This window comes from Colius striatus, chromosome 1 (genome assembly GCF_028858725.1).
Source record: "Colius striatus isolate bColStr4 chromosome 1, bColStr4.1.hap1, whole genome shotgun sequence".
Taxonomy (NCBI): domain Eukaryota; kingdom Metazoa; phylum Chordata; class Aves; order Coliiformes; family Coliidae; genus Colius; species Colius striatus.
The window spans coordinates 142,797,490-142,820,489 of NC_084759.1; the positions used below are offsets into that span (position 1 = coordinate 142,797,490).

A 23,000-nucleotide genomic window follows, 5' to 3' on the forward strand; every position below is an offset into this window, starting at 1 on the left:
TCCTCTTGATCTATCCCAAGTCTATGGGGCAGGAAAGGAGGCAGTGTGTTTTAGACTGCAATTCTCCAGGAGTGAGACCTTCATTTTGGGACAACTGCTGTGTTTTGCAGCAGAGTGAGCATTGCTACTGGGCTTCAGGGTTGTGCATGTTCCTCTCTGCCTGTCCCAGTCTTGATGTTTTGGGATTGCACCACGGTGTTTCATGCTCATATCCACCTCTGCAGTGTAGGAGATGGAAGAGGGTGAGTCCTTACTTCTGTAAGTGATGAGGAAGATTTGACATACACATGGGCTGCTCTATGGCCAGGGTGAGATCAGGAGCCTGTCTTCACATTGGCCGAAAGAAAATGGTGAAGGGGGACGCTTCTGACTGTGCAATGGCAATTATTGTGGTCTTGGTTGAGTCTCAATCACGGTATAGGATGCTACGCTGCTCTGGGTCCTGAGGTGGAATATGTAACTGTTCCTAAAGACAGAAAAAATGTGCTATGGAGAATGGGTTGGGCAGCATTGCTTTTTGAGTGGTCCTGATGGACTCTGCATGGCAAGTGTGATGTATCATTCCCTTTGAGGTCTGAAGCATGTTAGAAATGTAGGTGAACGTGTGTGAAAAAGGCCTGGGCAGAGCTGGTGTGTGCAAAAGTGCTGCATGTTCTTGCAGAGAGAGAGTGCTCACCTTAGAGGACAGGACAGATGAAGGGTCAGAGGAGAACAGGAGAAGAAATGGCCCAACAGGCCAGCACTGAAGTGAGTGTAGAAGCAAGTGTCCATGCATGATCTGTCAGGCTGGTAGTACTTTTAAAAGGGGAGCACTGCTTGATTTCTCTGAGGCTTGCAGCTCGGACCTGGGCTTTGTTAGTAAAACAGCTGCTCTCCTCCCCAAAGCCATCAGGTGCTGTGAAGGCATGGTGAGAACCAGCGTGGTGTTGGGAATGTTAGTGGCCAACACCAGTGACTCTTGGATGTTCCTTTGCTTCTCTCCAATGCAGGAGGAGAGTGCTAAAGATTTCTGATGGCATCCAGCACCTGGGCAGCCTGCGCTGGGAGCTGGCTCTGTGTCTCATGCTGGCCTGGATCATCTGCTACTTCTGCATTTGGAAAGGGGTCAAGTCCACAGGCAAGGTGAGTCCTTGGTTCAGATCAAACCTCTTGCCTTGATCACAGCTGGAGCGCTCGACGGACTAACCTTCCTGGGAGTCCCTTGGGAGCCACTAATAAGCTGGCAGCAGCCTGTGGAACTCAACTTGCAGCAGGAATGTGAGCCAGGCTATCTGTTTTGGGTAGGAAGGGATGTCTGATGTCTCAGAGCATTAACTTCCAAGATGTATATGCCCATCTGGTCCCTCTCAATCCACAGGCCCAGGAGACTCTGCAGTCTTCCTATTTATGGGGTAGTTGCATGTTCCCGTCCCTCCCACCACAGTGTGAGCAAGCAGCATATTTTTGCCTCTGATGGCAAGTGCAGCTGGAAAGTCTTCAAATTAATGAGATAGTAACAAAGATAACTCTGATGGCCTCAGAGCCCTCTCTGCCTCATCACCATAGGGTTCATTTTTTAAAATTCTCTATTTGTTCATCTCAACTCTTCCTCCAGCTGTTCGTATTCCCCAGCAACAAAAAGTCTGTTTCTCACCACCCTAGTCCAGATGTTTCTTTGAAGGCTTCTGGGAAGGGTTGGTGGGACTGTCCAGATATATCCCATGCTCCCTCTGTTGCAGAACGTGCCACTGTCCTTTGCACTGACCCCATTACTTAGTTTCTGTTAACACCTCCTGTCCCATTCCCAGTCAGCTTCGTCTGAAGCCAACAAAAGCAGATGGAAATGAAAAGGTTTGGTATGTTATCTAAATGATGTATTCTCTATGTGCTTTGAACAAAGCATCGTGTGTGATGAGGCATAAATTTTAGCTGCATAGGTTTCCATCAAGTTGATGGCATGGATGCTAGTAGTTTTTCCTGCATCCAGAATGGTCTGGTGTTACAAAACATGGCAGGGAAATCAAGCAGCTTGCAGAGATGATCATTTCTGGTTTCCATGGAGTAAAATTAGAAGAAAAGAGCAACTGCTTGCTGTGGTGGCCTGGAAAAAGAAAGCAGAGGCAGTCTAATAACAGCAAATATGATACTAAGACACAGCAAACATAGTGTGGGAAGTGCTGAGAACAAATTTGATCTATTTTAGATACAAGTTCTAGGTTAAATGCAAGTGCTTTTTAGCAAAAAGGACTAGTGATGGTGAGATCTTATGTTCTTCAGAACAGAAACCTTATTTCAGTAAAGCAACAGCATCCATAGGTTTATCAGCCCTCTGCATATTTTATAATCCAACTAAAACAATGGCTGTAGAATACAGTCCCACCGGGGAAGAGATGTACCCCAGTTCTGGGGATTTGCAGGTGGAGGGGCAAACGCCATGAGCTGAATCCACCCTGCTCAGGACAGCAGCAGTTGTTGGCACACTCGAACACAGGGACTGCCTGTCCCTGAGGAGCACTCACAGATGCAGGAGACTGTCACAGATGGAATCACTTTGCTGAGGCATGTGGATCAGAGTCAAATAAAACCCTGGATGTTGTTGACCAGCATGTGACAGAACGATCACACTGATCCCGGCAAGGTTCCTAGTGATGTAGTTAGTGCTAACAATGCCTGAGAAAGAAAAAGATTGGGTCCGAGCCAAGCACTGAGTAATATCTCATTGGATCCAGATGTTCCTGTTGTGAGATAGAAGTTTGGCACTCTTAATCCAGCAAAACGTTCTCTGAATTCAGGCCTCTGGTGTCAGTGCAGATGTGAGTGACTGTTGAGTGAAAAGCTTAATGCGCTGGTTCATGTGGGCTGCAAAGCACACGAGGTGTTACCGAAACGCAAGTCCGAATCCAAATGCCAGACCAAACCAAATCGTGAGTCTGTATTCTGAGCTCCCCAAACCCCTGTTATTTAGAGATCCAGCCTAGAATGTGCATCTTGGCATCCTGGGAGAACCTGTGCTGCAGTTCAAGGGCAATGGGTTGTGTTTATGATTTTGGGTTTTAATCTTGCTTTCGTGAGCTGAGAAAGATGAGAATTGTGTCCTGTCATTTCCTGAAGGAAGAGGCTGGTTGTATGGTAAATGTAGGGATGATTGTTAGACTCACAGGACCTGCAGATTTGATTAACTGTCACTGAAAAGCTCTAAATCAGAGTCCTTGAAAAAATTGAGGGTGAAATGAATGATGGTGGTTGGCTGTGTTGAAGGATACTGTCCCTGCGTTCCTTCAATGTTCAAGATGCAGATTCAGTGGGACAGGGATGTATCTGCTCACGCAGACATCTCAGACAATCATAAGCCCCAGCAAGGAGAAGTTTTTCACCGATATCTGTGTCATTACCCAAGAGTGCTGTGATATATACGGAGAGCAAGGCACATGAAATGCTTAGAAAATCTGGAGTTGCAGACAGAGAGGATAATCTAGTAGCGTGGTTTTCAAGGATGGGGTATCTCTCAAATCCTTCTGTCCTTCATTGTTGTAAAACTGAATCACCAAAGAGATGTGTGTCTTGACTTGCAGTGCCAGGAGGATTGGGTGTTGCTTTATGGAGTATATCAGAGTGGATCCAGAAGGACTCTCTTTCTGAATCACTACTCAGTTCAGCACTCAATACTCAGATACCCAGGGGCAGAGTGAAAGCAGTTGTATTGCCCAGGGAAATGATACACTCCTTAGTCGGACATCCTCTAATGCAGAAGCTTCTGCAGGTCAGAGCCTGTGATCTCCATTCAGGGATAGTGAGCTTGGATTTTGAAACAACTCTGTTGAAACAACTCATTCTGGATGGATGGGTAGGTATGAGAAATGGATCATTTCACATGATTTCCTTTTGCCGTTCCTCCAGAGATGAGCTTCAGTTCTTTGGTGTCTGAACTGCCAAAGCTGAGGAAAGAGCTGTAGGCTAGCACTCAGGTGAAGTGTGCTGATGTGAATCCACACTCAGAACATCCACACGGGAAAAACATGAAGGGGCAACATTTTGTTTTTGGCCTAGCATGATATAAGAGATGGAATAACTTTTTTTTCAATGTGACCAATAAGACCAATAAGGGGCAATGCAAAGGGATTAATGGCACTACTTGAATTGCCCTTGATAGCAGCTTGTGAGGAAAACACAGACTACAAGGTGCTATTGTAGCATACTACAGCAATTAGCCTAGACAGTCCTGAAAGTACCCTGGTAATCTCCAAACTGAATGTTACATTTACCAGCTGTGGAGTCCCTGAGAGAATTAGTGGATGCTGGCCTGCAGCGTTCCTCTAAGTGATGTGAACTGTTTGCTAGAGGAAGTGATTTCAATCCAAGCTGAGTACCTCTGCGTTGCTCATGGGGCTAGGGGCAGTTGAAGGACACAGGTTAAAGGTCCTGTTTGGACCTGCATCCTTGGTGGCAAATCTGAGGCATGCTGCTCTGCTCTGTCTGAAGTGCCCGTGTTGGGTGTTCGAAGGGTCAATCAGACAGAGGCTGCAAGTCATTGCAGTGGGCAGTGACCACTGAGCAGTGTGCACAAGCCAGTTGCCAGCGCCAGTCATGAGTGAGGGACCCCTGCATTGGCTCTGGTGGTCCTTCAGCAGCACTCGTGTTCCAGGGTGTACCTGTTAATCTGCACACCCCTTCACCCTTGCCACTAAATGCTGTGGAGAAGAGACTTTTTGTGTGTGACTCAGACCCCTGTTTGGAGCAGGGATGTGGAGGTGCATTCTGAAGGCAGCTCCTTCTCTGTTACATGTAGATATTTCACCTCTGGCTTCAGCAGAGCTACTCTGACTCCGGCAAAGTGACATCCTGGCTCAAGGTCTGGATTGCTTTTAGGACTAGAAAGGTTTTCTCTGGCTCCAGACATGCCATGGCACATCACAAGTTTCCTGGGTGCATTTTAAAATGCATTTGTTTCTACTGAAGGTGACAGCAAAGTGCTTGGTGAGGCAGCCTGACCCATCCCATGCCGCTGCCTGTTGTCTCCCCTGAGCTGGGGCTCGAGGCTGTGCTGCCATTCAGCACACAGTGCTCATGCCTGTCCCTTCCTCCTTCTCCCAGGTGGTGTATTTCACGGCCACATTCCCGTATATCATGCTACTTGTTCTGCTGATCAGGGGAGTCTCCCTGCCTGGGGCATCTCAGGGAATCCTGTTCTACCTCTATCCAGACCTCAGTCGACTTGAGGACCCTCAGGTAAGGTGGAGGGGGGACCAAATGGCTGAACTGTGCTTGTATGCCTGTAGCTGTCCTCTCTCCCTCCTTTTCCTTTTCTCACTCTTGCTTCCAATTTCTTCTTTCTGTCCCCTCTTTTCCCTTCTGTGGGTGTAAGAGCTGAGATATTGGTGCATATTCTGACAGTCTCTGTGTTCTCTCACCATCAGCCTTCACCTGTGCTGTTACTGCATTTTCTAGTTTGAGTTGCAAAGGGATGTAACCCTTCATCATGAGTGGCATCAGCTGCCCTCATGCTTTCTTGGGGAGATTCTTCTGCTAAGGAGGCAGCTGGTGCGTGGGGTGCCACCACACCAGGCCAGCAGCTCGTGGGACAAGCACTGCTTCTGGCCTACTTGTTCTGGCTTCCCTGGGAGACATGCTGGGGGCATGGATGGCAGGAGCCATGGCATGCTGCTGCAGCAGTTTCTGGGGCCTGGCCACCCTCCTCGCCTCCCAGTCCTCAGTGAGAAATTCCTGCCTGTCTGACAGGAGGGTCAGCGCCCGACTGCTGCTTTTAATCTCTTTGAGACAAGTTCTTCCACGTTAAATCCTGGCTCCAGCTGAGCTGCTGTACCAGTCTTTGTGTGAAGGTGTTTCCAAAGGAGATTAAAGGGTGCCTGCCTGGAAAATAGGCCAGCAAAACCCTTTGTAACCCCGTTAACCCTTTCTGGTCTATCCCCAGTGCTACCTTTGTTATTAATTTTATGAATAGGGGCATAAATGCTGAGGGAGGAATGGCTCTGGCAGATCCTGCTCTCCCTAGTGATGGAGAGAGGATCCCTGTGCCACTGGTGTAGCGTGGCTCCGTGCAAGTCAGTTTGACTTACAGCTTCCGATCTGGAGATCTAAACGTTGAATGTCCGGTTTCCAACTCCAAGCAGTCTGGTTTTTATCATGGCAAGAGCTCAAAGTTCCTGCTCAGCTTTCTCAGAGTTGCTCTCTGCTCAAGGCTGCATGCGAGCAGGGGGTGATAAGCCTCATTTTGCAGTGCTGGCTGCTCTCATGCTCTCATAGTTTACCTGTGGATAGGTAAGGCAGCTGCTGCCTTGGTGTGAAGGTACAGCAAGGCTTGGAAGGGAGTGAGGATAGGTCTATGTTTGTGCCTCTGTTCAAGCTGATGAGGTGCCAGAGACTTCTAAAATGAAATAGCATTTTCAAACAGTGCTCTTTCACTTGTGAAAAGTCCTGTTGTTACTGTGGCTGTGTCGCCCAGGGGACTGGATTAAACCACTTCAGGCATGGCATGGTTTTGCTGGTACTGGCTGTGTCCTCATTAGGCCTGCCCTGGCAAACCTTTCCAATTACAGCCTGAGCTTTAGAAGAACAACTTCCTTCCAGCCTGGACAATGCTAATGCGCTGGTGAAAAGACAGAGTAACCCTTCAGAGCAAGTGGATGGCTTATCCTCAAGTAAAGGAGGAAAAGTCGACTTTCCTCCCCATCTCTATCATCCCCTGGTGAACGCTTCACATCTAGGGGAGAAAAGCAGGAACTGGTCATAGTGATTGCCTTCCTCCAGTGTGCTTTAACCATCCTACCGAACCACGTAGCAGGGCTTGAGACTTCTCTTGCGTGTTCACTTCAGAGAGGAAAGGGAAGGGTTAGCACCCCAAGCCTTACACTTGTGCGGCTGTGCCCCCCTCCCTCTGTGCAGGGACAGCGTGAGTCCTGCCAGCCCGTTGGGGCCAAGTCGATTGTAATTGATTTGTGCTCAGAGGATGGCGAGCTGTAATTGTTTACCCGCAATCCTGCACCGCCTGGAAAAGAAAAAAAACCCACCCATGGAAGATCCTTTTAGTGCCTGGGAAGGGATTCTGGAAACTAAGAAAAAAAAAAGAAAAATGAAAATGTCTTCTCCGATCTGAGCCTTATGTTATGGCATCTCAAAGGGAGGCTTAAACAAAAGGCAAACGATACACAGAGCAGCAAAATCAAAACTCCTTTAAAGCGTATGAAAAACTAGGTGAAAAGAGGGGATGAATTATTTAGCAGATTCTACCAGGGGAGAAGCAGAAGTGGAGATGTGATTAAGTGTCGGAATATCAGACCGGTGTGTGGAAATCAATGCTTTTTCACTTGCCAAATGACCTTGGAGAGAACTGGGAAATCCTGCCTACGAGAGCTCAGGCTGGCTGATTGATGGTGGTCTCTTCTGGCCATGAAGTCTACAATGCCTTAAATCTCCCTGTGCTGTCATTTTCTAAATCTATCAGGCTGTGCAGAGGAACTGCCAAACGAAGTCCAGTTCTTTGAATATTCTTTGAATAATGAAGTCCAGTTCTGCTCAAATACGGGGAGATAACAGCAAATCCACCAGAGATCATCAGCTTTGAACTCTATGCCCTCAAATGAAAAAAAATGCAGCCCCAGAGTTTGCTTTTTATTTGTATAATATTTAGTGTTATGATGTCAGCATGCCGGGCTCAAATTCCTTCCCCTTCCTTGATTGCATTTTCTGTGCTCCAGAAGGTTCCTATTTATTTCGTGATGTGGTTTTTAACTGAAAGGGAGTCTCGGGGTTGTTCACCGTTTCCACTTTTGATCACTCTGCCCCTTGCAATTATCTTCGTGGCAGTTTTATCAACTGTTTACTTCAGTGGATAAAGCTGGGGATTTATGGATGTGATTAAGAGGAGGGATGCACAGTGTGATCCACTCGCGGGAAGCTGAAATGAGGAATGCAGAGCAGAAATAAGGTTTAAGTGTGGGAAACTTGTCATTAGAGGAACTTTTCTCAGGCGCTGGCAGGCTCTCTGTTGCTTGATGCTTTCATACCATGGTCAGGCACTGTTTTAACAGACAAATTTAAAGAGAGGACTCTGCTTGATGTAGAAGGTGCCGGCTGTGTGTTTGGTTTTGCTTTAAAGAGAAGAAATGTAATTGTCTCCTTTTACAGTGGTGAAAGTGATTTTCCGGTGAAAGTCTCAAGTGTTTTTAACTAAATTCATTAGATGTTATGAATGAGAGAGAAGAAAGAGTTAAATTTAGTAGCTGCTGAGCATATATCTCTCTGGAAAAGCAGCAAATGTTTCTCAAAACCTCCCACTCTTGTTTTCCTCTTGAAATTTCTAGAAAACTCACCACCTTGCTGTATGTGCTTGCACTCTATCCACTCTTGTATAAAGAAAGAACTTTCTAGGTTGACTTGCTTTCATTTTGGCCCAGATACGCGGAAGGACTGGGCAAGGGCTGCGTCCCTGCCCCTGAGGCAGGGATGCTTCAGCTGGTCCCAAGGACCCACAGCTCCACAGATACCCCATAAACAGTCCCCACCACCACGCTGGACACCCAACCCTGCACAACACCGTACAGGGAGCCTCTGGAAAGAGTTCAGCATAGGGCCACCAAGATGATTAGGGGAGTGGAGCATCTCCCTCATGATCAAAGGCTGAGGGAGCTGGGGCTCTTTAGCTTGGAGGAGACTGAGGGGTGACCTCATGAACGTTTACAAATTCATAAAGAGTGGGTGTCAGGTGGATGGCACCAAGCTCTCTTCAGTGATGGCCAATGATAGGACAAGGGGCAACGAGTATAAGCTGGAACACAAGAGATTCCAAAGAAATACAAGGAAGAATTTCTTCACTGTGAGGGTGATGGGGCACTGGAACAGCCTGCCCAGATGAGTTCTCGAATCTCCCTCTCTTGAGATATTCAAAACCCACCTGGATGGGTTCCTGTGACCTACTCTAGGTGGCCCTGCTCTGGCAGTGGGTTTGGACTCGATGATCTTTTGAAGTCCCTTCCAACCCTTAAGATTCTGTGATTCTGTGACTTGCTCTGTGCAACTAAATACAGGGCACTACCTTCACACAACCTCTGCTTCCCGTTGTCTCTCCCTCTCTCATCTACACTATGTTTCAAATCACCTTTCCTACATCTCTCTCATTTTCTTCCACCTATTTCCCTGGAGGTTGCTTTTTGGAGCAGCATTTGCCTTTACAGAATGCTGCAATCTCCTTCCCAATAAATGCACCAAGAAGGGGAGGCAAGAGATAAAGATGCCCCCAGTTTTTTGGGGACTGTCTGCTGTGCTTGTGACTGGAGAGAAAGGCTGCCAGAGTCTGACTCACAGTTTGTAACGAAGCAGCTCTCACTGCCAAGGCTGTACTGAGGATAAGTCCTTTAGGCCACCACAGGGAGGATGGGAGGCGTGTACGTCTTGCAGAGCTGTGACCTACTGGGTTAACCGTGGGCCTCTAGCCACACTGGGGAATGGGTCAGAGCCCCCAGATCCTCTCCAAATTCAGGCCCCTCCAGCTGCTGCTCCACAGCCAGCAAGAGCTGCTGCTCCCAGCAAGAGGGGAGAGTGACTGTGGGCCTGCTAAATATTATTTGTTCCCCTTATTTATTTATTTTCCCAGCAAGCCTTTAACTTGACCCCGTGTGCTCAGTTTGTACTGTTGCCAGCTCCCCACTTCCCCTTTCTGAGGCCAAAGATGTTTGTTTGCGTGCTGGAGGGGAACCTGCTGTGCCTGTGCGTGGACACCGGTGCCGGCGATGCGGCCGCTGCCAAGCTGTGTTCACTCCCACCACGCACCCCTATGCCCTGGCCCAGGGCCCTGTGCTCCCCAGTCCTGGCAGAGGGCCTGTGGAGGGTCTGCAAGCCCAGGCACCGCTGCTGCCCTTGCCTGGGCTGTGGAGTGCAGGTACTGGGAAGCAGGGAGGGAAAGCTTGTGGCTCTCACAGTGTGGTGGAGGGGCTCAGGGCTGATCTCCTCTCCTCCACCTCGCTGGAGCAATGTATCCTCCTGGGGTGAACCACAGCTGTATTTACCTTGTGTGACTTCCTCCTCCTCCTCCTGCTCCTCTTCCTCCTCTTCTTCCCATGCCTCTTTCCAGCCCTGCTGATGTGGGATCCGGGTGGTCGGCCAGCTGTGGCCACACAGCCCTGCTGAGTCTGATCTCAGCGCTGGCATGCAGGAAGGGATAAAGCCTCTTTCTGTCTGCCTGCAAGCAGCAGGGAAGGGACAACACAATCACACAGAAGTACAGAATGGTAGGGGTTGGAAGGGACCTCTAGAGATCATCTAGTCCAACCCCCTGCTAAAGCAGGTTCATAGAATCATAAAATGGTAAGGTTGGAAAGGAACTTTAGAGATTTTCTAGTCTAACCCTCTGCAGAAGCAGGTCAACCTAGATCAGGTCGCATAGGAACGTGTCCAGGCGGGTTGTGAAGACCTCCAGAGAAGGAGACTCCACAACCTCCCTCGGCAGCCTGTGCCAGGGCTCCCTCACCTGAACAGTGAAATAGTTTTTTCTATGTTTAAATGGAACTTTTTGTGTTCCAGCTTCATCCCATTACCCCTTGTCCTGTTGCTTGATACAATAGAAAAAAGGGATGTCCCAACCTCCTGACACCCACCCTTTAGATATTTATAAATATTAATAAGATCCCCCCTCAGTCTTTTCTAGACTCAACAGCCCCAGTTCCTGCAGCCTTTCCTCATACAGAAGATGTTCCAGTCCCCTGATCATCTTGGTGGCCCTGTGCTGGACTCTCTCCAGCAGTTCTCTGTCCCTCTTGAGCTGAGGAGCCCAGAACTGGACACAGGACTCCAGATGAGGCCTCACCAGGGCAGAGTTGAGGGGGAGCAGAACCTCCCTCGACCTGCTGGCCACACTCTTCTTGATGCATCCCAGGATGCCATTGGCCTTCTTGGCCACGAGGGCACATTGCTGGCTCATGGTTAGTTTATTGTCAACCAGGGCTCCCAGGTCTCTCTCTGCAGAGCTGCTCTTCAGCAGTTCGACCCCCAGCCTGTACTGGTGCATGAGGTTGTTCCTTCCCAGATGCAGGACTCTGCACTTGTCCTTGTTGAACCTCATGAGTTTAACTTCAATCAGGTCACACAGGAATATATCCAGGTGGGTATGGAAACCTCCAGAGAAGGAGACTCCACACCCTCCCAGGGCCGCCTGTGCCAGTGCTCCCTCACCTCCATAAAGTCCAGCTTCCCAGGCAATAAGGAGCATCGCTTTCACCTCCACACCACTCTGGGGCAGGCAGCTGTGCTCTTCAGGATGAACCACAAACCTGTTTGTTTTTGTTTTCTTAAAGAAATGTCAGCCCTCCTGGGTGTAAAATGTCCCCGTGGGCAGCAGATGCCCTGAGGTGTGGGGCTCACATGAGGTCGCCTCTGGCAGGGTATTGCAGGAGTCTTGAGTGCTGGCACAGATTGATTAACAGGGGAAACAAAGCTCCTGTCCCCTACTCCCAAGGAGTCCAAGGATGTATTTTCCAAGCAGATGGAGCTTGGGGCTGGGAACATGATCCTTGGCCAGGCATAGAGTGGGCAGAAGGAGCAGGAACGTTTCACAGAAGTGGCAGTGACTCATTCCCTGCCTTCTCTCCTGGAGTAAATGAGGACAAGGGAAAGTGTTGACCTGGGTTGTGCAGCACAACATCATCTCTTTGCATCAGAGCCCCAGGGCTGTTGCAGCGCTGTGGGACGTGGACCAGATTTTTGGGCTGGGGCTTGTGAGTCAGTCCTGATCGAAAAGGGAAAAGCAATAATCTGGAAATGGTACCCTGGGCATCTTGAGGTAAAATCCTGAGAATCTAGCTCTCACTGTTTAAGGCTAGGCTGAAGCAACATGTTTGCATGGTGCAGTGGGTGGCTGGTGAGTAGCGCCAGCACCACGGGGTGACCTGTGAGCTGTGATGCTGAGCATAAAACAAATGGTGGTTGAACTGGTGGTTTTTGCTCTCTGCTCTGCATTACACTGAACATGACCCTCCACGCAGCACATACCCACTCTGGGGTGCATCATCTCTGCTTGCTGATTGGGGGCAGTTTGATGCTTCTCAGCATGGCACCTGTATTTGATGTATGACATGCACTGGGGTTCAATAACATTTTCCTCGAAAATGGTCTTTACTGTTATTTGTAAGTGCTTTGAGATCTTCCTATGGAAGGATCTTCTTTCAGCACAGGGGGCTATTAAATTCCAGTACATGTAATAAAGCGAATATTGCTGAGAAAATTAAGGGGCAAAGGACTATGTCCTCTTATATGCCATAACCATCTTGGATAACTGTAGCTCAGGTGTGAAGGCTTTGGCTAAAAACAGTGAGTAGGAGGTTTATTACAAACTAGAGTAAAAAACATGTTAAAGGAAATTGAATTATGAATTAAATAAACTGGATGGCTTAGAAAAACTGCAGACAACAATCAAATCAAAATACCCATGATGCCAATGCACCAACAAAATCTGAACAGGATAAACTTTACCAGTCTGTTTGGGAACAGCGGCCAGAGAACAGCAGCAGGCTTTTATCTGCAGGGGTGACAGCCCTGCCTGACCCCAGTGAGCCCCTTTAATCAGAGTGAAAAGATTAAAATAATGAGAAGCCACCGATCAGCAGCACAGGAGAGAAAGAGGGAGGTCTTGGGAAGAGTGAAAAAAACATTTCTCCGAGTCACTGCAAGGGGAGAAATGAGCACAGGCAGCAGGTTGGGTGGGGAGGAAAGATTTGGGCTGCTGTTTTCTGAAGCAACTGGTCTGTGTAGCCCTTGTGAGCCCAAGGAGCTGGGTGGGCAGCAGTGCTTCTCCTGAGAGGCTTGAGGAGGAGGGTGGACTACAGACGGGATGAGGCCTCTCCCAGCCCCAGTGATCTTTCAGTCCTGGGACTTGCTGTTACTGCTTAACTCTGTCACTATTGCGTCAGGATTACCCATGGCATCAGTCTCGTTGCAGCCCATTTGACCCTCAAGCAATTTAGGAAGTGCCAGGGGCCTGGGAAGGATGCACAGGTGTCTTGGGCTTTGGCTTAAGAGCTGCAGTAACTTTTTAAAATGGGAAAGAAAGGCATGCAGCCTGAGCTGGTGCTCTCAGGCGTGCTGACTAAGGAAGATCATAAGCTGCGCAAGCCAAGCTGAGCTGTATTACCAGTTTCAGCCACAGGTCACCTGGGTTCAAATGGAAGCATATGCTAAGGCAGGCTCTATCTAAAAAAAAAACAACCTAAAAACAAACTAAAGACAACCCTTTGGGATTGAGACCCCACACAGCCCACTGTGCACCCCACGGATGTCGTGTTGGTCAGAGTAGACAGCACAACAGGGAGCCCACAGACCCCGTGCTGCTCTGTGCTGCACAGCCAAGGATATCACTGGTTTTAGAAATGAGCCACTTCATAAGCCATGTTGCTAGTTGTCTTGATATTTGGCTTCTACCACGGTTGCTAAAGCACCAGTTCATCTCCTGTGCCTGCGATGTTTCTCATCCCTTGCTTGTGTAATTTATCTGATATTTAACACTGGTTGACTCTTCCTCCCTGTAGCTTTCTGCTCAATGGGAATGCTGAGTTCCTCTCTTTTTCCTGTTCCCTGAGTGTTGTAAAGTTCAATATTCCTGTTTTTTCTACCAATTGATAAATCTGGTTAAAACTTGTTAACTGGGTCCAACATTATGGCAAGAGTGGGGTAGGCAGTTTGATGAAGAAAGTCTTGTTATCTTGTGAAATCGAACTACAAGGGCTCCAAAACCCAAGAGAGAGTGGGATATGAGGAAAAACCAGAGCTCTAGTAACGAACAGCAAAATTAAAAGCACACCAAACTAAATATTTCATCTTGATCTGTGCAAAGATGTTTAAATTACTGATGCAATGGGGTCAGCTGGTCCAACTCACCTCAGTGCCTTGCTCTATCTGAAAAGTAGCTGAAAAATGAAAGCTGTGCCCTTACAAGCACAGTGATGCTTTAGGAGTCAGTTATAAAAAGGGCTTTGATTTTTATTCTAATATTTTCAAAATGCAAAAATGAGCTACTACTCTGTTCTCTAAACCCATGTCCCCATGCAGCTCCTCCAAAAGATTAAAATACACTGAGGTCAGTTGCCCTTTCAACACTCCAGTGCCACAAACTAGCTTTCTCAGCCCCACCACATGATCTACCATATGATCTGTCCCTTCTCATTTCATAAATCAGAGATTTGATCTGACTCCCTATGATGGATCTTTGAAGGTCCATCAGCCTGGGCAGGAGAAGAAGTAAATATGAAACAAAACCTCTCACTATATGATTGCCCTTTGGCCAATATGAGAGAGGAAAGGCAGAACCATGCATTTTGGTGAGGGTGGCCTGAGCAACAGGGGCAGTTAGTCAAGTGCTGCCCAGCTGACCATTGCCTCAAGACATGAGGTCTTGGCTGATGGGTAAAGGTGTGGCTTGGAGTCATCAAATCCACTGTGCTGCTTCCCATTGACCTCTATTCTTCTGAGAGGGCATCCTGGGGCAAGGCTGGTCTTTGGCCAAGGGTTCACCATCACTGATACTCTGGGGAAGGAGAGTGTAGCCAAATGGAAGCTTTTCTTACTGCAGTTGTCCCAGGAATACTTTTCTTCTGCTTTTGTTTTCTGACTGACTTGTCTTTTGTCTCTAGACTGTGGCTGCCCATCAGCATTGGTTGAATTATTGTCTTATCTCTCTTTTATAAACCCCTGAGGAAGAAAGATCTTAGAAAATGGAGGGTTTAATTAATAATCTTTGTCATTGCTTCATTCCTCACTGTTGGTTCCTGCTTTTGCTGTTCTCTGCAGAAGACAGTGGTTGCATTGCTGACTGCACACATCTAGGCTTTCAGATCAAATTTGGCATTGACAAATGTCAGCCTTGGAGCACTGGGACATGTTATTGACAGGGAGAGTGAAGCAGGGTTCAAAGGCACCTCATGGGACTAACAGCATTCTTGTGTTTTCTTTTAGGAACTGTCTTTTACAAACAACTCTGTATATTTCTAGTGTTATTCTCCTCCCCAGTTAATTTTCTTTTAAGTTTTGGAGCCTTTGAATTAGGTCTTGGAGAGAAGAGCCACCAGCAGAAGCTGTGGGTACCCATGTCACCCGGTGAGAGACCAGGCTTGCTCAAATCAAGTGCCCCTCCTCTGCTAGCAGAGGGCTTCTTCAGCTCTCATGGAAAATGTTCATTTAGTCTCTCGCTGCTGGGAGGCTCTGGAGAGTCATAGGGGTCTGCAGATTTGCCCAAGGAAGAAAGACATGATGATGAAGACATATATATATATGTCATGGGTTTGCAAGACTCCTCGTGTATGCCTTCTCTTTGGCAGTCTCAGCAACTCTGGATGCTTCACTGAGCACTGTAATCCCTGGCACTGTATAACTTGTCCCTAGAAAAGGCTTGTCTAAATGCTGGCTATTGCTGACCACAGAATGGCCTTTCTGTTAGCTATGGCAGCCCCTGAGGCTCTGCCACTTTGCATCCATGCAGTGTCTGTGCTCTGTGCTAGATTTGTCTTCTCACCTGTGTTTGCGTCTCCCTTGCAGGTCTGGATGGATGCAGGCACTCAAATCTTCTTTTCATATGCAATTTGTCTGGGATGCCTGACAGCTCTGGGCAGCTATAACAAATACCATAACAACTGCTACAGGTAACTAGAGCACGGCTCTGCTGCCTAGAGCCTTCCCCTCCCTGAACATCAGTGTGCATAGGCTGGTGAACTGCTGGAGGCTACTGGCTTTTTCAAGTGTCTCATCTTCTGTTTCTACTCAAGGCGTAAGAAAATTCTTTCCAGGTGTTTTCTCCCCATATCCATCTCTCTGTGCTCTCTGCCCAAGGGAACTTTCTGTCCATGCCATGGATAACAAATCCCCTCTTTCTACATCAGCTGAGACTCAGCAAAGGCAGATCCTCTTCACTAGCTTTGTTACCCCAGCCCACACCACAACGTCCCCTATTACATGAGTAGCCACAGGGGAAGAAATGCTGTGAGATCTAATGGCTCTAGAATGGAATCCTGTCACCTTGAGATTTATCCTTCCTAGGTTCATATGGACCTAATGTTTTGCATGGTTGTCAGTACTCTGGGTTACTACGTGCTGTCTATGGCCTACATATATGCCTACAGATATGACTTCTGTTTCTTGTGCGCTCTCCTCGTGCTGGACTCCCTTTGAACAGAGATGGGCCAGGTTGCCAAACAGAATCAGGCTATCAAGTTGAAGTGGTCAGCTGCAAATCAACTCATTTTGCTGGAGATGTATCCAGTATCTGGAGCTGCATCCCCAAGTGTAGAAGGCTAGTTGTGAGTGGAAGAGGCCACCTCTAGGTAAAACTACCCACATCTCTTCCCATGTTGCTCCTGACACTGGTTTCTTCCCCCACTTCTTAAATTAGAAATTGTGTTTATTGCTCTGTGGAAGGTCCAGACAGACCATTGCCTGTACAGCTCTTGCTTGGTATTTTTCTCTCTCACCACTTTAGAAGTTTACTTCTACGGTAGGGGCACCTCTCCAACAGAAGCTGGGCTGGGACTCATATTCCTTTTCATGCCCCTTCTCCCAGATGCAGTTTTGAGAGAAAAAGCTCTGGGAAAATAAGAGATAACAGATTTGGCTTTGGCCTGCTGCGTGTCTTTGGGCACCAGCCCTATTCATCTCCAGCCTAGATGTGTGACCTGGAGATGATGACTGGGACTGCTTAGCAGCAAGTTTGGAAATAATTTCTGTAGCTGCAGCTGGAAGACACTGTAGAAAGGGGAGATATGTCTGCACACAAACCCTTTATGCTGTTTGGCTCTGCTAGGGAAATTGTCACCAGTTTTGGTGTCAAACGTTTGAGAAGCCTGTTTCCAGTCATGGATCCAGTTTTAATAATTGAGTTCTGTGCTTTGCAGCCTTGATTTGCACAGAAAGACAGGACTAGGCTTTAATATGGTGGAAGGACACCAGCGTGGTGCTCCACTCAGTTATTTTAGGCTAGGTGTAACCTTTGGTGACCTGGAAGAGAAAAGGATGTGGGCAGGGGGGACCACTGCTCGTATGGCACCAGTCCAAGATAGCATAAAATGAAATAGACCATTTCTTGGTTTCTGGGACAGTAAGGGACATCATCAGGGCTCCCTGGCTCCCTTTCAGGTGAAAATCTGGAGACAGCTCATTGATATGGCCATTTCCCTTGTGTTACCCATGTTATCCACCATGTCACCCCTTCCCACCTGCCAGGTGACTGGAGAGCACCTCCCAGCCTGTGCCTTTCCAAGGAGAGTTTGCCCTGTCATGCATACACCCAGGGAGAAGAAAGAGAAACTATTTGAAATAAATGGGAATTTGTACAAAATGACCGAGAATATAATTCGAGTGGAGAGCAGGCAGTTTATAGCAACAAGAGAAGCAAGATTCTGGTGTGGGCTTCCCACTGAGTTGCCTGAGCTTAGTGAAGCCTGTCTTCCTTACCAGCTGGGACATTTACAGGGACTTACCCCACAGGCCTCTTTGAGTCTCTCCTGCCTTAGAAACTAAGTGCGAGTGCAAAGCAACGGTGCTGAGTGCTGTGCAATCCCTGACAATGCAAAAAGCTGTGTTTTGGAAGGGATAATCAGAAATGGTATGAAGTAGAGGCTCTACATGAACTCTACTTTCTACCTAGAAATGGTTGCAGACTTTGAATAGATCCAGTTAACGTACAGAGAGAAGCATGAAGGCCCCAAAATGCTAGATACCTAAAGACCGAAACAGAAAATAACTCTGGATTTGCGAAGTGGCATTTAATGGAGTCAGAGCAAGCCACAAAATGCCTGAAAGGTTGTATTCAGTTCAGTTCAGAATATCAGAAGGATGCTGCAAATGTTATTGTTGTCCCCAGGGTTGCAGTCACAAGAGGACTGGGGAGACTGGAGCGTGAAAAGGAATTGGATGGATAAGAGATGTTTAGTTTAAAAAGTAGATGGATGAGAATAAGACGAAACGGAGACAAAAGGGAATAGATTAGAGGAAATAAATCGGATAGCCCTGTTCATCTTTTTTCATAATGTGTGAACCAGAAGATTTCTAGCAGTGCTGAGAACCAAGAAGATTGTAACTGGTCTGAGAAATCCGTTAAGGAGCAAAAAAGACGTGTCCCTTTCTCACACAAAAATAAACTCCGTTACTCTCTGCTACTGGAGAGACCAGGGAGAGAGAAAATAAAAAGAAAAATCAGGCATTTAGGCCTGTAGGAAGACCATCTCATGAGTGAGGAATGCATCTTCATGCTGTCCTTGGAGAAGTGCTTTCCCTGGGGGAAATCCTCCTGTGTTGCCTAGCACAGGGCATCTTTCTGCAGCTCCTGATGCTGAGCTGTGGGAGTGCTGGGAGAGCTGCCCTGCCGTGGGCACAGTGACTGGGGCAGAAGAGTGAGTGCTGCCCAGGGTGGATCTGCCATGTACTGTGGGCAATACCTAATGCAGTATTTCCTCTTCTCAGGGACTGCGTGGCCCTCTGCTTCCTCAACAGTGGCACCAGCTTTGTAGCCGGCTTTGCCATCTTCTCCATCCTGGGCTTCATGGCAGAGGAACAGGGAGTGCCCATCGACGAGGTGGCTGAGTCAGGTGTGTGGGACTGTGGTGGGATAGGGCATGCCCAGAGCATACACACACCCTGGGGTGAATGATGTTGGCAGCTGCAGCTTCCCATCCTGGTGGGAAACTCTGCTTTCTGCCTCCAAAAAAACACCCACCAGGGAGAAACAAATGCACACTCACGAAATATCAAGATGCAGTGGCCATGTCTGAGGTCAATATAAGCTGTTTCTAAGGGCAAGGGTTAGGGTAGGGTAGCTGCTGTCTCTCAGTGTGGGGGTGAGGTGCCTGCATGGCATACGCCCAGGCTTGTGCTGTGCTCCTCTGGCCTCAGAGGCTTTCCCTGGCTCCCAGCCCTTGCACTGATCATGCAGCCAGACCTTGCTGTGTCCCCTTTCCCTCCTTTCCTGCTGGGCTCCTCCACTCCTTGAGGAGCCCAGGACGCATGCACAGCTCTGGTAAAAGTGGAGCCAGAGGCTGCCTGGCTGCAGGCTGCTGCCTTGGCTGGGTGGCTGCCTCAGGCAGCTGCGCTAGGCTGCTGCCTCTGCCGTGCCGTTGCCCATTCTGAAAGCCCTTCTTCCCTGCAGGGCCTGGCCTGGCATTCATCGCCTACCCTCGGGCTGTGGTCATGCTGCCCTTCTCCCCGCTCTGGGCTTGCTTCTTCTTTGTGATGGTTGTTTTGCTGGGACTGGACAGCCAGGTAAAGGTGCAGGTGTGGGGTGATTCCCTGCCAGACAAAAGCCACCATCCCTTTGGATCCCTTGGCTTGGACTTGGCTGTGGTGGAGGGCAGTGGAGCTGGGGAGCTGGTCAGGATGGGCTGATGGAGATGGGATCTGTTCTTTGCAGTTTGTCTGCGTGGAGAGCCTTGTCACAGCTCTTGTGGACATGTACCCCACCATCTTCCGCAAGAAGAACCGCCGGGAGACCCTCATCCTGCTGATCTCCATCCTCTCCTATCTGGTTGGGTTGGTGATGATCACAGAGGTATTCTGGGCTGAAAACACTTGCACGATGCTTGCTGGGTCTGAGTTGCTCCCCTGGCAGAGGGGGGGTTCTGGCAAGTGGTGGGGTCAGTGCTCAGGGTCAAGAGCTTGCTGGTGAGGCCCACCCTGCTGCACAGTGCTGAGGAGAGGCTGCCCTTCCCTCCCCGTGGCATTAGTATTTTCCCACCCAGCCTCCTCCCGTTCCAGTCACAGTTCTGACACTGCTGCTAAATTGATAATCGGAGCTCTGATAAAGCCCATATTTTGTTTATAGATTTATGTTTACACAAAACAAAGTTTAACAGCTGTAGCCCTATTGCATGGCAAGGGGAATGCCTTTGTCCTTCTCTTTCCTCCTGATGGAGCTACACAAACCTTCAGTGTAAGGCAACTTGGTGGGTCTGAAAGCACTCAAGTTCTATTACATTGATTTCCTGTACGTTCCCCTTTTCATGATGAATTGCCTTGCAGTTAAACTGTTCTAGTTTAAAATCTTTCAACTCCTCCTAGCAGTACATGTGTGGGGATTGATGGTGCTGTGATGCTCTCAGCACCTTCTCTTCTCATTTGAGCACAATTGTGAAAAAGCTGCTTTCAATGTCACACCTGCAGCTTTGTGCCTGGATTCGCCTGCAGGCCCATTTTGTAGGCAGCCTTGCAGATCTGGGCAGTGAAAGAGCCAGGCTGCCCTGCCAGCCTCTGTGCACACAACAACAGCTGCTTGGAAAATTGCATGCACAGCTACTTCCCTCTGCAAATTAGGAGGCTGAAGTAAATCAGATGCATTGCATCTCCTAAGGGGGTTTCCACCTTTACTCCCAGCTACAAGAGTTGCTTTGTTTTTGTCTTCTCCTAAAACATCCCCATGATCTCTGGCAGTCACTTGCCATCCCTTGCCCTGCCTTGGAATGAAGGGTTGCAGAGACTCCTGACAGCAGGGTGGCTGCATGTCTCCATCAGGCCTTGAGCACAAGGGGCAGGCCTTCGCAGTTGGCTAAAATCCTGCCCTGAAGACAGGAAGATGCCTCCATTTCTGGGGAAGATGTTGAGTTTGTTTCCTGCTATGGCTGGAGCTCTTTGCCTGTGCCTGATTCCTCTCCCCTCTCTCCTTTCCCCATCTCGCCTTGCTGCTCACTTGGCCTTTCCCAGGGTGGGATGTATGTCTTCCAGCTCTTTGATTACTATGCTGCCAGTGGCATGTGCCTGCTCTTTGTGGCCATCTTCGAGGCTGTCTGCATCGCCTGGGTCTATGGTGAGTATGAACCAGGGCAAGTTCCCAGCTCTGGTCTCTGGCTCTCGCTTGGTCCTTCCTCTAAATGCTGGTCTGTAGTTCATCTCGGCAATTGCTTCTCAGCGGAAGGCAGAACTCTAGATCCTTGCTTTGGTGCCTCTGGACCCAGCTGGCAGGGACTTCCTCACAGCAGGGTCCCAGGGGATCTGCTTGGCAGATATGCCCAGCATGTTCCTATGTGCCCCTGCTTTTGAGGCCCTCCTTCTTCTTGAAGATGAATGGGAAATTTTTTCCCAACTTGTGTATAGAGGAGTCGGAGACCCTCAAAGATTTTTGAGAGCCCTCTCTCAGCCTTGACAAGGGATGGGTAAAACCTGGATTAAGGTCTCAGCCTGGGTTCACATCTTAGCGTGGGAGATTCTAAGGGTCTGGCACTGCTGACACACTGGGCTGCTCTGGGACGAAGAGGATATTAATCCAGGACAATGACTGAAAATGGCTGCGCTCCTGTTGAGCTCCCCAACAGGCTTGTTGGCCATGCTGAGGTTACTGCCATGTCTTCTGGGGAGCACCCAAACCGTGGTGAAGCAGGGCCCTGGCCATGCAGCCCCTGCTGCCCTCTTTACATGGCAGCAGCGAGGCGACCTTCCCCTCTTCCGCAGGTGCTGACCGCTTCTACGACAACGTCGAGGATATGATCGGGTACCGGCCGTGGCCCTACATCAAGTACTGCTGGCTCTTCATCACCCCTGCTGTCTGCCTGGTGAGGGCCCACGGGAAGAGGAGCCCTGGGAAGGAAGATGGGCAGAACTGGGTGCCCCCAAGATATAGATAGATGCCTACGTATATACAGAGGGATGTGTGTATGTACAGAGAGAGGGTTGCGTGGCCTATGCTATGGAAGCCTGTTCTGCGTGTTTGTGGCTTTGGGGACAAAACGTGGGGCTAAACAATAGGGAGAGGGGCCTGGCTCAGCAGTGGTACAAGTGTGTGCTGGTGGGATGAGCTCCTTGGTGCCATGCCCAGTGCTGCACGTGGGGGCTGTCGCAGCAAAGCTTGCTTGACTGCTGGGTTCTGCTCTGTTGCTGTCCTGGGGAGCTCTTTGTTACCGTGAGACTTTGTACAGGTGTTGACTCATCAGAAAAACCTCTTTGGGTTACTGGTTTTGATTTTCTTGCTCTCTTCCACCTTGCCAGGCAACCTTCTTGTTTTCTCTGGTCAAATATACCCCGCTGACCTACAACAAGAAGTACGTGTACCCGTGGTGGGGAGACACCCTGGGCTGGCTGCTGGCCCTAGCCTCCATGTTGTGCATCCCTCTCTGGGTCATCTACAAACTCTCCACCATCAAAGGCTCCCTCAGGGAGGTGAGGCCGATGCTCTGGGATTCGGGCACGGGCTGTCCTTCTCTGTTGAAGTCCAGCCTTGCAGGAGGATAATTTGTGTGTTGCAGGTTATTTAGCTGTGAGCCTAGAATAAATTGACTGAGTGAATCCATTGCCATAACAGACCTAGGTTTTTAAAGTTCTGCCTGGCTGGAAGTCTGCTTCAAGCTGGCAGTTGCCTCTTGATGTCCTTTGTTTATTGCTTCTCTCCCTTTGCAAGCACCATTAAGAAAAAGTTCATTAGATGGAGAGGATAAAGATGATCTTCAGTGTCTGGAGTCAGGTTGGGGCCTGCACTTGACTCTCAAGGATGCTTGAGAACTTGCTCTGAGAAAGCTCTGGATCCCATGAGCATTGTGGGCAGCTGAGTTCTATAGGGATGGAGTGGAAGGGATCATGGGAGGTTTAGAATTTCCATCACAGCCACAGTGTCCTGGGCCTGCCCAGCTCCCAGAGCTGCAGTGACCCATTGACCCATTGCTGGCTGCCCTGGATGTGCATTGGGAGGGCAGGGACCTGACAGACCAGAACTTGCTCCAGACATCCTGTCTCTGCCATAGCTCATGACTTCAGGGGGGGATTTCACAAACGGTCCTGAAACCCCAGGATCCCACCAGTTCTCTGCCTCCTGCAAGTGCTCAAGAAAGAGTTGTGAGAGCAATGAGCCCCTGACGCCTGTGTCCAACATAGGGAGAAATGGGCACAGCTGTAGAAGCATGGCAAGATCCACACGTAGAGGGTAGCTCCTTACATGCTTGCTGTCTCAGTTAAAGTCAAACCTGTGTGCACAGGCTCTCCCTTTGCAGTCTGTGCTGATGGACTGCTTTCTAGCCCTGGCCTGGAGCTGAAACACAGAAAGTTCCACTTAAACTTATGGA

The 23,000-nt window shown here is 48.9% G+C and overlaps 1 protein-coding gene across 9 annotated transcripts in view; it reads left to right on the forward strand.

The window, feature by feature from the left end:
* LOC104551198 (sodium- and chloride-dependent GABA transporter 2) overlaps window positions 1–23,000 on the forward strand; it is a 41,994-nt gene that overhangs the window by 18,254 nt on the left and 740 nt on the right. For 3 of the 9 annotated variants that reach the window (XM_062010256.1, XM_062010207.1, XM_062010199.1), the window contains 9 exons: window positions 990–1,122; window positions 5,071–5,205; window positions 15,511–15,614; window positions 18,427–18,551; window positions 19,109–19,221; window positions 19,370–19,507; window positions 20,656–20,758; window positions 21,400–21,500; window positions 21,934–22,104. In XM_062010256.1, the coding sequence (XP_061866240.1) occupies window positions 990–1,122; window positions 5,071–5,205; window positions 15,511–15,614; window positions 18,427–18,551; window positions 19,109–19,221; window positions 19,370–19,507; window positions 20,656–20,758; window positions 21,400–21,500; window positions 21,934–22,104 (1,123 nt within the window). Of the gene's footprint in view, window positions 1–989; window positions 1,123–5,070; window positions 5,206–15,510; window positions 15,615–18,426; window positions 18,552–19,108; window positions 19,222–19,369; window positions 19,508–20,655; window positions 20,759–21,399; window positions 21,601–21,933; window positions 22,105–23,000 lie in introns of those variants that run through there. The other 6 variants (XR_009819933.1, XM_062010231.1, XM_062010215.1 and 3 more) reach the window with 6 other exon arrangements.